Genomic DNA, 14,066 nt, shown 5'->3' on the forward strand with positions numbered 1-14,066 from the left:
GGAGGGTCAGAGAAAAAGAGGAAGACCCCCAACAAGATGGATCAGCCAGGTGGCATCATTGATGGCGTCAAGTGTGGTGGCAGTAGTGAGGTTGGCCCAGGATCGGATATTGTTTCGTTCTGCTGTGCATGGGGTCACTATGAGTCGGTTCTGACTCCATGGCACCTGACAACAACAACAACATAGTATAGATCCTCGTATGTGAAATTTTTAGCACATGTCTAGAACATATGTTTGCATATATATTTTCTTAAAGCAAGTTTTTCACTTGCAATCTCTGGCTTGTTTTTAGGTCATTGTCAGAAGGGGCTGTTGAAAATGCTTGCATATTCTGCAATGGGAAGGCCTTGGAAGAACTTCGTGGGCAGTACATTAAAGCTGTGAAGAAGATTAAGTGTAAGTCCCTAAAGAAATTCTAAAGACTTAAAGGATTGTTTGAGCATTTTTCAACTGTCATTGTTGTAAACTCGAGTTTCTTAGCAGTAGTAATTTTAGACTGAGCCCTTGCGGCACAGAAGTTAAGAGCTTTTCTACTGGTGGTCTGAACCCACCAGCCCATCCATAGGAGTAAGATGTCGTTCTACTTCTGTAAAGATTCCCAGCCTTGGGCCCAGTCTGCTCTGTGCGGGAGGGTCATTAGGAGTCAGAATCAGCTGAGCAGCTCATAACAACTATAAGTTTAGGGAATTTGCCAAACTGCCTTGTTCTGAGATCATGCCTGATCTTAGAAGACAGTATTGATACTTTTTGTGAATAATGCAGTAATAGATCATTTTGCCCAAGTTGTATTTCTGTAAGTGACTTGAGGAGTAAAGTCACTTTTATATTATTAACTATTTAATTTCTTGGATACTAGTACTAATCTAAAAACTTAATGTTCTTTTACCAAAGAAAATGTCACATGACCCTGGGTAGTGCTAAAAGGTTAACATTGTGGGTTGCTAACTGAAGGATTGGAAGTTCATTCAGAGGTACCTCTGAAGAAAGGCCTGATGGTCCTCTCCCCTGTGATACATCCAGGGTCTCCATGAGTCAGAATTGATGCAATGATGACACCTGGCAACCAGTCAGCATACACTTGTAAGGGTTGTAGAAATGGATCTAGTTAGGAGTTGTTCTGCTGTTTGTCATGATTGTGACGGTAGATTAAAACATAGATGGACATCGGTTTGGTTTTCAAGCCCTTTGCAGTACATGGTTGTGTCAGCATATCTTTCAGAGCATGTGCCTGGTTTGTGTTTGCTCAGTACAATGCCTCACAGCTTTCAGTCTCAAAATTATATAGATTGTGCCCTTGAGTTGATTCTGACTCATAGCAATTCTGACTCATAGGGCTTCCAAGGAGTGGATGATGGGTTTGAACCACCGACATTGTGGTTCACAATCCAGTGCTTATCTTACAGTGCCACCTCCCACTAAAATGGCCAGAGTTTATATATGAAAAACTGTATAGAAACTAGTTTCTCAGTTAATATTTTCATATGGACCATCTATTTTTTTTTTTTTTTTTTTTTTTGCGAAGCACATGGTCTTTATTCCTACTCAGGGTGGGAGCTGGGCAGGTTCCTCTGGGTCCCAGTCTTCACCTCTTGTCAGCTGGGAGTTCCAACCACTTGGGTACCTTGCCCGTGCTTTTCTGCACGGGCTGGGCTGGCCCCCGGGCAGGCTCGGGAGGGTCCAGGGTCTGCTCAGTGCCTTGCTCAGGTTCCATGGGCCCAGGCTCAGGGGTGACAGGCAAGGAAGGTGAGGTTCCCATAGCCCTGGCCATGCACCTGGCCACCATCATGTCGGCCGAGGATGAGGAGATGGCATGGTCCAGCAGTCTGGGTTCCAGGTAAAGGTCGAAAGGCTCCTCCGCACCAAAGTGCACAAGGGCAGCTGGGAAGAGGTTTGCCTGGATGGACCATCTAATTTTCAGGAAGAGCTTCCTGACATTAAGAGGGAGAATCCTGTGAATTGATATTCCTAATATAACAGGGGCAGGTGAAATTCTAGATGTATCATGTAGCCCCGCATTTAGTAAAATATATGCGCCCCAACTAATGGCAGTTCCAATAAAAGCATGTTGAGTTAAAAAAGAAAACTTGAAAGCTGTGAACTGTGTTTAAATGTAAATTTCAAAAGGTAGCTCTAAGTCTCAGCTTCTTGTATTATTATAGTCCATGAGCGATATGTGTAAAATACTATTAAATTTAGTTAGATACTAAATAAGTGCTGCTTAACGAATTGAATAAATGATGACATTTGCAGAACTCAAGTCTATAGCAGAAGAGTCTCTACAGCTCATATTGCTTCTTTTCTTCTGTCTTTTGGTGTTTGCTTTGATGTTCCCTTTTGCCTCACCCTTTCTTTCTTGTTTCAAAAAGAAAATTTTATTTTAGAACTATTTTAGATTTATTAAAAAGTTGCAAAGATAATGCAAGAGATTTTCTGTAACTCCACACCTAATTTCTCATACGGTTACTATCTTACATAATACATTTGTCAAAAGTAATGAATCTAAATCATTCGTTTTAGATACTACTTGATAATCATTTTCTGTTCCAGGATCCCATCTAGGATATCAGTTATACTTAGTTAGGGTTCTCCTAACTGTGAAAGTTTTGTAGACTCTTCTTGTTTTTGATGATGTTGATGGTATTGTGAAGTACTGGCCAGGTGTTATATAGAATGCTTTTTAGTTTGGATTCATCTAATGTTTGTCTTCTGGCTACACAGAGATTATGACTTTTAGGGAAGAATGCTGTAGAGATAACATGATTTTTTTTTTTTTTTTATCACCTGTCCAAGATGTATGTCATCAACATGTATTAGCACTGTTGATATTAACCTTCATTGTTTCGTAGTGTTTGTCAGTTTCTCGAGTAAAATTATTCTCTTTTTTCCCCCAACTTCCCATGTTTCACTATTGGAAAAAGTCACTATTGGAAAACCTCTCTTAAGGTTTGGGTAATTATCTCTTTCTCCCTGAGATGAGGAATATCTACATAAATTGATTGAATCACCTTTTCTTTAAGCTTCCCTTTTTTCTCTCATTTGGACATTATATTATCTTGAAATATATGAGTTTCTGCTGTGTTTCCTTAGCATATGTGGCTACCATCATTCCATAAGGACTCCTAGATGACTTCTGTTTTGAGTCTGCCAAAATGGTGATCAGAAATAATTGCATTTTAATGATAATGAGGATCTATAATGTTTCAACTATACTTCCAATCACTTCATCTCCCTAAAGTTGGTTTAAGCCTGTCTCTCCTATGTCTGAAAAATGGCTACTAAACATGCATTCTGTGGGGGTTTTCCCCCACCTCATGTAGGTGATATGCTCCGTTATATCCAGGAGAGTAAGGAGAGAGCTGCCGAAATGGTGAAAACAGAGGTATTACGAGAACGTCAAGAAACCGCCCGAAAGATGCGCAAATATTATCTGATTTGCCTCCAACAGATTTTGCAGGATAATGGAAAGCAGGAAGGGTAAGTTTAGTCTAACTAGTGTGTCATGAGACTACCAGGACAGCATTATTATCATTTTCTATCTTTCTCTTTAAAAAAACATTAACTTTCTATGTGAGCAGCCATTGGGGGTTAAAAGAAACTGACTTGAGGGCTGCGTTACCCTAAATTTTGGCAGAGCTAATTGAAAAACAGAAATCCTGGGGCAAAGAAGAAAACCCATTTTCCCTTAAAACTATATTAATATTCTGGAATTCCCTACAGGGCTGATAAAAAGATTATGAATGCTGCTAGCAAACTTGCTACAATGGCAAAATTACTGGAAACACCTGTTTCTAAAAGAACCCAGAGCAAAACTACACGGTCCGGTATGTCAAAATGTGTCACTTGAATGGTGTTTCTCTCCCTTTTTTCTCTCTCTTCAATGTGAAAAAAGACCAGGGAAAGTAAGGAGTTAATTTATTCTTTTATTTTCATTTAAATGGGAAATTTACTAAAAGAATATAGAGTTTCCAGTTAGAATAGGCAGACTGAGCATTCCTACCACTTCCTAGTCCTGCCCACTCCCTAGAAGTGATAGAAAATGTCTTAAAAACAAGAGAAAAAGATATATGACTGAGTTTTAAAAATGTGCAATTGGTAAAGCAGAAGCTATCAGGAACCCTGAGGGTAAGAAGTATAGGATTAAAGATGGAAGCTTCAACACAGAACCCCAGAAAATGACAGGTCCAAGTAGGAGCAGGAGCAAAATGTTCCATGCCTGAAGGTAGAGTATTTTAGGAGAAGTAGGGGCCCATGAAATACTAGTAGGATGATTAGTGGTTTTCTAGAGAAATAGCAACCAGGTAGAGCCACCCCCACTTTATTTCTTTTGTTGCCCCCTTCCTCAACCTTAATAATGGGCTGGGCAATGACACCAGGAACAAAGACTATGACACCAAGACAAGTGTTCCAGGTGGCTAGCCACAGCAAGGTAGAACTGGGATCCCACATGTTTAGAGTTGTTGTTGTTGCTGTTATGTGCTATCGAGACATGTTTAGAGTAGTAGCTACGAAATCTTGCTATCCTGAAGCCCATTCGTTTCTACCCAAGCCCAACTTCTTTACACTAGCAGCATGAACAGATGCAACATTCTAGAAAGCTAAAAGATAAGAATTCAGTCAAGAGTTATCGGTCATAGGAAGTCTGGACCATGAAAAAAGACACCAAACTAAAACTAAAACAAAACCAAAAACCAGTAGAACTTGTACCCAAGGAAATAGAGTTAATCAGAGCAAACAGCATCTCTTAAGATTATAAAAATAGTTTCTCCAGACAAGTGTGAGAGGACATTATAGAAGAAACTAAAAGTATGCTAAGATTTTTGCTGTATTCTGGGATAATAAATATATGCTAACTCTAACCAATGCTAGAAAATGACAGATTTGATTACTGTATTAAATAAAATCTAAGGGTAACCAATAAAGAAATAGAAATGGAATATATAACTTTTAAACTGATAGGTGAAAAATTTGGAGGAAAACACTTTAATCTTAACAAAATCAGGAAAGAAAGGAAGAACTAGACAATAGTACAGGCAATTTTTGTTTTGTTGCACTTAGCAGATAATTGCATTTTTTAGAAATTGTAGTTAGCAGTCTAGTGCTTATCGTACAGTGTCACACCAGGACCTCATTTTCTTAGAAACAGATTTGTGGCAACCCTTTGCTGAGCAATTCTATTGATGACATTTTCCCAACAGCGGGTGCTAACTTCATGTCTCTATGGCACTTTTTAATTCTCACGATATTTCAAACTTTTCCATAATGCTATTGCACGCTTAATAAACTGTATAAGTTGTTGTTGTCAAGTGCCGACTCATGGTTACCCTATATAGGGTTTCTGAGGAGTGGCTGGTGAGCTTGAACACACTGACCTTGCAGTCCAGTGTTTATCCTACAGTGCCACACCAGGATAGTGTAGTGTAAATATAACTTTCATATGCACTGGGAAACCAAAAACTATGTGTGACTCACTTTATTGCAGCATTTGCTTTATTGTGGTAGTCTGGAACTAAACCTGCAGTATCTTCAAGGTATGCCTGTAATAGGATGAAAGATGTCATCATTCACCACAAATGTAAATGGATTAAACTCAATTATTAATAGACTGTGACTTTCAAACAGAGGTTTATTTTAAGGTTTTTTATTGTGAATTGAGTGATAGTTTACATGGGAGAAATTGGCTTTACACCCATAGTTTCATTGCAATGATACCAATCTCCTCCGTGCATCATCACTCAATAGTATTTACTTCTATTCCCTCTGGTTTTTTTGCTGGGGAGATGTACAAAAAAATCAATATATAATCATTTATATATATAAACATTTAAACCACCAAAGGACACATTCTACAAGCCTGCCTCCTGGCTACCAGCACACAGCCTTTCCCTTTCCTTGAGTCTAGAGTCCTCAGCTGCTCCGTCTCTCCATGTCCCCATCTCTGCCTCCATTTCTGATGTCGCTGCTTCTCTGGATAGGGTCCCGCATTCTGCTCATGCTCCTCCCCCTTGATGATCCTAGGGTTCTCTGTTTCTGGACTGTAAGATTGACTACTGCCCCATTTTTGTCAAACAGAGTTTTTTTTAAAAAATGTATATATGTATTTTTACAAGAAGAACATCTAAAATTCAAAATAAAGTGATGGCGAATGAAACTCCAAGCAAATGCAGTGTTAACATTAGATTAATTATAGAGTTAAATGTAATATCATTATTAGGTAAATTAGATTTAGCATTAAAAAGGATAAAGATGCTAGTTTGTACTGCTAAAGGAGCAATCCCCAAGAAGATGTAACTTATTTTTCTCCATATTGTAACATAGTTTTAGAATGTATAAAGCAAAACTTAATACAGATACATGAAAAAAATTGATAAGTTCCCAATCACAGATTTTTTAGCATATCTATGGGTCAACAGTGGGTTAAGCTAACCGAACAGTCAGTAGTTCAAACTCACCAGCTATACCACAAGAGAAAGATAAGGCAATTTGCTTCCCTAAAGTTGTCTAGCCTCAGAAGCCCTACAGACCAGTTCTACTCTGCCCTAGAGGGGATGCTATGATTCTGAGTCATCTCCAAGGCTGTGGGTGTTTGGTGTTGGTGGGTAAATGGGTTTTTGAATTGCTAAAGAGTTTGGAGCAGAGAGATTGTTCAGGAGTCTAAGAATCTGATGTTGGTAAACATTCCTTACATAGGAGCACAAATATGTTGTTGTTATTAAGTACTGTTGAGTCGATTCCAACTCATAGTGACCCTGTACAGGGTTTCCGAGGCTGCAAATCTTTATGGGATCAGAAAGCCTCGTCTTTCTCCAGCAGAACAGTGGGTAGTTTCGAACTGCCAACCTTGAGGTTAGCAGCCTGATTCGTAACCACTACGCTAGCACCTAGAAGCATAAATATGGCTTATGTAAATTTTGGAATGATGATGTGAACAAAAGGGTATAAAAGGGTAGTGGCATATATCAAGCAAAGAGTTGTCTAGATCTGGGTGTTAGTGAACAAATGTGTCCCAGCAGAAGGACAAGGTACACTGCTCTGAGATATAATGCCTGTGCTTCAGTGCTCCCTGGCTGTTTTGCCTCTAATCAGATTTAGTGTTGTTAGCTAATTTAATCTGAAACTCAGTTTGGTTTTGTAGAGGTGTGGGTGTGGTGTGGCTTGGTGTGGGTGTGGGTATTGGATTATTCTAGCCAATACACAATCTGTCCAAAGCTCTATACTGATACAGCGGGACTGGGAATATTGTAGTTAGCTTTTAGAGCCCTGTAACATCTATGACAGAAAATGTCAGATTGTTGTTGTTGTGAAGTGCCGTCGAGTTGGTTCCGATCCATAGTGACCCTGTATAGGGTTTCCAAGGAGCAGCTGGTGAGCTTGAACTGCCGACCTTGCAGTTCAAACAGCTTTGCAGTCTGGCTCATTAACCCACAGCACCACACCAGGACTCTTAGGTGGGTCAAAATAATAATATATTGGATTTCAAGAACAAAATTACTAAGATTTATTCATGGATTTGTATAAAAGAATATTTTAAAGTGTCCAATATTGATACATTTTCTTTGAAAATGATGACAATCACAGGGCTTCTTTGAACACACATTAAAAACAAGTATTTTTGCGTCTCTTTAAATGCTAATTTTCTCCTAATTTTGTGTTCTTTTGTACATAGTAGAACTGCCTCTGACATCAGAGATGCTGCTTGGATTTGAAAAATTGAAAAGGAAAGATGTGAATCAAAATGTATCCAGCTACATTGAAAGTAAATCAAATGGTATAAAAACGATCCCCAGAAGCTTGTGTGAGCAAGTTCCTAAGAAGAAGGCTGCTTGTAACTTACAAAGGCGGTTAGAAGATTCTGAACATGGGGACAGAAAGCTTGTGGCCTCCAAAGGATCACACTCAGACTTTCAGTTTGGGGATAGTGGCTGCAGTAAGTTAGATGGTGTGCCAGGGAGTGTTTCTCCTGAGTTTGTTCCTTGCGAAGGTGAAAGAGGCTTTGGTTTGCACGTGAAGAAAGATCTGCTCTGCGATACTGGCTCTGAATCACTTCTGCATTCGACTGGATACCCCTTTATTGGGACTTTCGGAAATAAACCCTCACCTAGATGTACCCCAAGTCTTTCTGAATCAGGATCCACTTACACCTTTCAAGGTCCCAATGAAAGACCTGGCTTAAAGGTATATAAATGCAGTCCAGTGATGGAAAGTGAAAATGCCACATCTGAGAAAAGTCAAGGTTTGGGTGTTCAGGAAACTCCAGTTAAGGATGGAGGAGACCTTACTATCTCTCTAGGTTGGAGTTCCAACAGCACAACCTTGCCCTGTAACAGTCATGATGTGTCCTTTCTACATAGTGGACCACAAGGAACTCTGGGCACACTAACTGAATCTCTTCAATCCAGACAGTTCTCTACAACTAGTTGCCTTTCAGATACAGACAAAAATAATATGATTTATAAACCCATGAACTGCCAAAGTGATCATGGTTCAGACCTGTCAGGAGGAACCATGTATTCCCAGCCAGGGAAGATTACTCTGACTCTTGGACACCCAGCTCTTCACACAGCTGACCTATTAAAGGCAGATTTTAAAAAACTCAGCAGTATAATACCATCTTCAGTGCATAGGCAGCCTTCAAGTGAACCAATCCCTCCACTAGTCAACCAACAAGATAGCGGGTTTGACAGCCCATTTGTCAATCTAGACTAATTATTTTACAATATTTAAGAAGAATCATTAATATACTGACAAGAAAGCTGGAAGGGCAGACTTCAGACAGAAAAACTGGGCTCTGCCTATTTTGAGATGTTTTAATAACATCTGACTATTACGTGAGTAAAATCTTCTCATAAAATTACTTGAGATATTTATGTTGCCTTAATCTTCCCAGAGGCCTAATAGTGTATGTATAAACTGCTGCTTCTTTGTGGTGCTTATATTTGATTGGTAAACCATCTATTTTTATATTTATGAATTTGTTCACTATGGAGTGTTAAATTATTACATATTTAAATAAACTTGCATATGGTCTGTAGAAGTGTTATGAATTATTTTGTAATTCACAGTGTGTAAATTATGTATCTGCATTATGTCTGATATTCATCCAGAAAAAAATATAAATTTTGATGATTTGCATGTATGAGTGTGTTCAGTAAAATTTACTTTTTGAAAGTGGCCATGTTTAAAGAGGCTGTAGGTGTCTTCTGGAAGGGTTAACCCGAAATCTTGACCCTTGCTTTTTAATTAGCAGAAAAGAAAATTTACAAGGATTGCTATAGACACAAGACATAGCTGAGCTATGGTTTCATTATTTAAAATAGTCATCTCAATTTTCTTTTTTTAGTTGACATATTATTTCAAATCACCTGTGATTTCTAAAGACTTACTTTGTCTCTTTTATGGTTCCATGGTCTTTCTCTTTCATATGAAATATTGATTTTAAAAAATTGAAATAACAATCTTTGCCATGTACCCAAACCATTTTATACTATTAGATTTTTACTTACAGTTTAATACAGCATTCGCTGAGGCTCCTGGGGTGGTGCTGTGGGTTAATACGCTGGACTGCAAAGTCGGTTTGAACCACAGGTTGGTGGTTCAAATTCACCAGCTGCTCCTCGGAAACCCTACACAGGGTTGCTATGTGTCAGAACCAACTCGATGGCACTTAACAACAATAACTTAGCATATGTCAAAGGATATTATTTTAAACTGGAGAATGCATACAAAAATGAATGATTACCTAAATACCCCCATTTCTAGTGAATTCTTTCTTAGATTCATAGAGATGGAAGGTAAGTGCTACCTGAAAAGTTACTCTTTCTCATATCTTTCACCCTAATTGTATATGGACAATATTTGGGGGTTGATCCAGTGTATGTTTCTACCCAGAACCAGGCTATTGTAGGTAACGGAAGTGGTGGGGGCAGGAGTATGTGTGTAATAAGAATGGGTGGCAAGATGTCCCTTCCCCCTCCAGCTAACCAACTCTAAACCTAAGTACCTAGAAGACTGGTATTGAAGTTAAAACGCCAATCTCCATCAACTTATCTGTCACTGTTCATAGTAAGAAAATTCCTAAATCTGCAGAATTTATGCTCCACATAGATCTGGTTGGTGTTTGAACATTTTACACCCTGGATATAACTAAGCTGAGATTCTAGCTCTTTGCTCATCTACATTTCCAACTTTTTTTTCTTTTAAATCCCTGCCAGGTATTTACACCCTCAGCATCACGTTTGAAATCTTTTTGTTGTCTGTGCCTTTTATGGTACCTGCAATCTGTTCTGATATCCAGTCTCAGTAAGATTAGGTTCCTTTATGTTACGTGCCCTTGTCCCACCACTAAGGAAGGTATAGATTGATCAGTGTGCAAGTGAAAGGACTGTAAGTGATATTAAAGTTACCTTCAAGTCTATTCAGACTCATGGTCACCCTGTGTGTCTAAGAGTAAAACTGTGTTCTATAGGATTTGCAGGAGCTGATCTTTCAGAAGTAGATTGTTAGGCTTTCTTCAAGGCGTCTCTGGGTAGACTGGAACTTGCAGCCTTATTGTTACCAGCTGAGTGCATTTAACTACCATCCCTGGGTGCCCTGTCAGCCAGTTACACCCAGTGATTTATATGGGTCTGAAAGGTGATACTTCCTAACTTCATCCTGTGCCTGTTAAAAACTGAGGAGAAGTTGAGAACAGGTGGAGTTATTAGACTTTCAGCAATAAATTTGTTGTTAAGTGACTGTGAGTCAGTTCCAACTCATAGGGACTTTGTATAGGGCTTCCTGGTGGGTTTGAACCACCAACCTTGCAGTTATCAGTCCAGTGTTTATTCTACAGTGCCACACAAGTAAATAATTGCCTCTATACATGGCCCTACATGTGTTGTGACTTTATTTTAATCTTCACAATAATCCTGTGAAGTGTGGTATTCTCATTTTGAAGATAAGACAAAAGCCCAGAAAGGATAAGTAATTGACTCAAGGCCACATAATGAATCAGTAAGCATATCTCACAATATCTCAGAGTGGGTGAAGGGAAGAATAAGAAATACAGCTGGAAAGGTAAACTGAGACTAGATGGTGAAGTGTCTTGAATACCAAAGCCAAAGGATTAGAAATTTGAATTACCAAAAATGGATTGTTGAAGGTTTCGGAGCAGGAAATTAGACCATACCATGGGAGGGTTTGGAAGAGCAGAGGAAACAGGCAAGGAAACCAGCTGGACAATGTCCTCATGCAGGCAGATAGGACCAAGGCCAGGGGCAGGGTACAAATAGTAGGAATGAACCGTGACAAGGTTGACAATATAGCAATAGATTTAATGAGACCTACTGCCTTGAACTGCAAGGTTGGTGGTTCAAGCTCACCAGTCACTCCTTGGAAACCCTCTAGAGGGTTGCTGTGGGTTGGAACTGACTTGATGTAGGGTCAATGGGAAGGATGGACCACAGAGGGGTTCAGAACCTGGGTGATGGGGGACTATTGTGTCTCAACAGGTATTGAGACAATTATTTGGGCTTGGTGGTGCTATGGGTTAGATGTTGGGCTACTAACCAAAGAGTCGGTGGTCAAAACCCACCAGCTGCTCCATGGGAGAAAGATGAGATTGTCTCTTCGCGTAAAGATTATAGTCTCAGAAATCCATTCTACTAGTGTCTCTGAATTGGAATTGGCAGTGGGTTTTATTTTTTTAATCAACAGATATTGATTGAGAAATTGGTAAGAAATCAGGATGTGAATTTAAGTGACTTTGCCTTCCTTTGAAAAATTACAATAACCAATCCTTGGTCAGGCACATAGTAATAGTAAAAACTGATGTACACCAAAATCAAAAAGGCAACATTTACCTAAGGACAAAGTTGAGAAGGGATGGGAAGGAGGGTGGAATGGAAACAAGGGGAGGAAGCAGGATAACTTGTTAAGTGGAAGGGACTGCAATTATTGAGGTGAAACTGTGATTTGTTGAATGTAAAACTGATGATCTCTGTAAGCTGTCACTCAATTCACAATAAAAAGTTTCAGAAAATTTGTGTACCGGCACGAATGTGGACACCATTTAATCCGTTCAACAGTCTTTTAAGAAGGCTCCATATGAAAATTTTATAGATGGATAAAACAGGCTTAGAGGGGTTAAGTAATTTGCTCAACACAGCTAACACTTGGTAGAGCCAGCCACACCCAGGTTTTTAGTTTTTTGTTTTTAAAATTTTTTTCTAACATTTTAAATTTTAGACTAGTTTTAGATTTACAAAGGAATTGCATAGCTAGTACAGACGGTTGCTTATATAGTCTCCAATCTTGTACAAATCTCATCATTTTGGAATATTTGTCACAACTGAAAAACCAACATTTAATAGATTTAATCAAGATCTTCTAAGTACTGAGCTCATGCTCTTAATTCCTATACTATATTTGGCTTGGCTTATAGGTGAACTGGATTCATTTTAAAGGAGCGAGTTCTTTCCTGCCCCCACTCCTTCCATTTCTCCCCCATGTTCCCAAGAAGGAAAATGAATTCAGCAGGCTTTTCCACATGTGAAATCAGTTTAACTTGCCTTGTGGGTAGGATGTAGGGGAGGGGAAAGTAGACCTTACTCTTTAATGGAGATTTATGGAATGGAATATTATATAGAGGTCATGTTGCAACTGAGAACGCAACAACTGGAAAACCTATACTACAATGGAACCATCTTTTGTCATTTAAAAATTCAAATAATGGTTCATCTTAAAAGGAAAAATGAAAAGACGTTTAGAAATTTCCTAATAGAAAATATGCCATTCTAAAACCTCTTAACATATAATTACCACCTTTTTTTTCCCTGAAGGACCAGAACAGAAAATTAATTTGAAATCAAAATGGTAAAATGTCATTTAACAAGCTCTTTTCAAAAGTCACAAGTGAAATGACTTCTTCCTTAAAGTTCAGAAATTCTATGGAAATTCAGAGATGAAATTAAATCTTGTGTTCTTAAAAATGTGTGGCAAGTAAATTGAATAGAACTAACAACAACAAAAAAGGCTTTTTGGAGTTTTTAAAAATGTTTTTTTGGGGTTTGGTTCATGCATAGCTTTTGAAAGAATTTGTTACATCACAGCAAATTTGCCTTCACAATTATATTCATCATATTGTATATCTAATGTCCTGGACCAAATTCTGCTTCCTATACATGCTTCCTGACATTATGACTAACACTAGGGTGATCCCAGTTCATGAATAACCACAGTGGCAACATAGAAGTCAATCATTTCATTGGCTATCAATGAATTTTCTTGGAAATTTCTTAAAATGTCTAATTTTCACAATCTATTCTGCAAAGTCTCCAAAAATATTCATTAAATAATGACTGATTCTTAGATGGTCAAGTATTTGCATATTAATAGTTTCTAAACCATTCCCTTCCATGAAATCAAAGTTTTGTTTTAAAAGTTTTTCAAAATTCTTACCTGTTTAGTCTCTTCAGGTTTGGCCTATGTTTAAACACAAAATGCCTCTTGACTTCCTACAACAGACCTGTCATTGGAACTTTTGCCTTAATTCTTCCAACAGTGTTTCAAAGTAGATCTTAATATCCTGATATGCGGAAATCATCAGACAATATCTTTGCTATCCCACGTGAGTGAAGTTTTACTAAAGGTAATACAGAAACAGCTGCAACCATACCTTGACAGAACTTCCAAAGGTTCAAGTTGGATTCAGAAGAGGATGTGGAATGAGGGATATTATTGCTGACATCAGATCGATCTTAGCTGAAAGCAGAGAATACCAGAAAAATGTTTACCTGTGCTTTATTGACCATGCAAAGGCCTTTGATTTTGTGGATCAAGCTATGGACAACATTGCGAAGTATGAGTGTTCCTGAACACTTAATTGTGCTCATAAGGAACCTGTACATGGACCAAGAGGCAGTTTGAACAGAACATGGGAACACTGAATGGTTTAAAATTGGGAAAGGTGTGTGACCGGGTTGTATTCTTTCACCATATTTCAACCTGTATGCTGAGCAAATAATCTGAGAAGCTGGTTATATTAAGAAAAATGTGGCATCAGGATTGGAGGAAGACTCATTAACAACCTG

General features: G+C 38.5%; 1 protein-coding gene across 1 annotated transcript in view; it reads left to right on the forward strand.

The window, feature by feature from the left end:
* The window catches only part of CEP152 (centrosomal protein 152kDa), a 100,208-nt gene extending 91,505 nt beyond the window's left edge, over nt 1–8,703 (forward strand). Inside the window, exons 23-26 of the mRNA XM_006831868.1 lie at nt 293–396; nt 3,318–3,474; nt 3,718–3,821; nt 7,667–8,703. Of these exons, the coding sequence (XP_006831931.1) occupies nt 293–396; nt 3,318–3,474; nt 3,718–3,821; nt 7,667–8,703 (1,402 nt within the window). The remainder of the gene's footprint in view (nt 1–292; nt 397–3,317; nt 3,475–3,717; nt 3,822–7,666) is intronic.
* Nucleotides 8,704–14,066: the final 5,363 nt, after the last annotated feature.

Source organism: Chrysochloris asiatica, unplaced genomic scaffold, assembly GCF_000296735.1.
Source record: "Chrysochloris asiatica unplaced genomic scaffold, ChrAsi1.0 scaffold00004, whole genome shotgun sequence".
Classification (NCBI taxonomy): Eukaryota; Metazoa; Chordata; class Mammalia; order Afrosoricida; family Chrysochloridae; genus Chrysochloris; species Chrysochloris asiatica.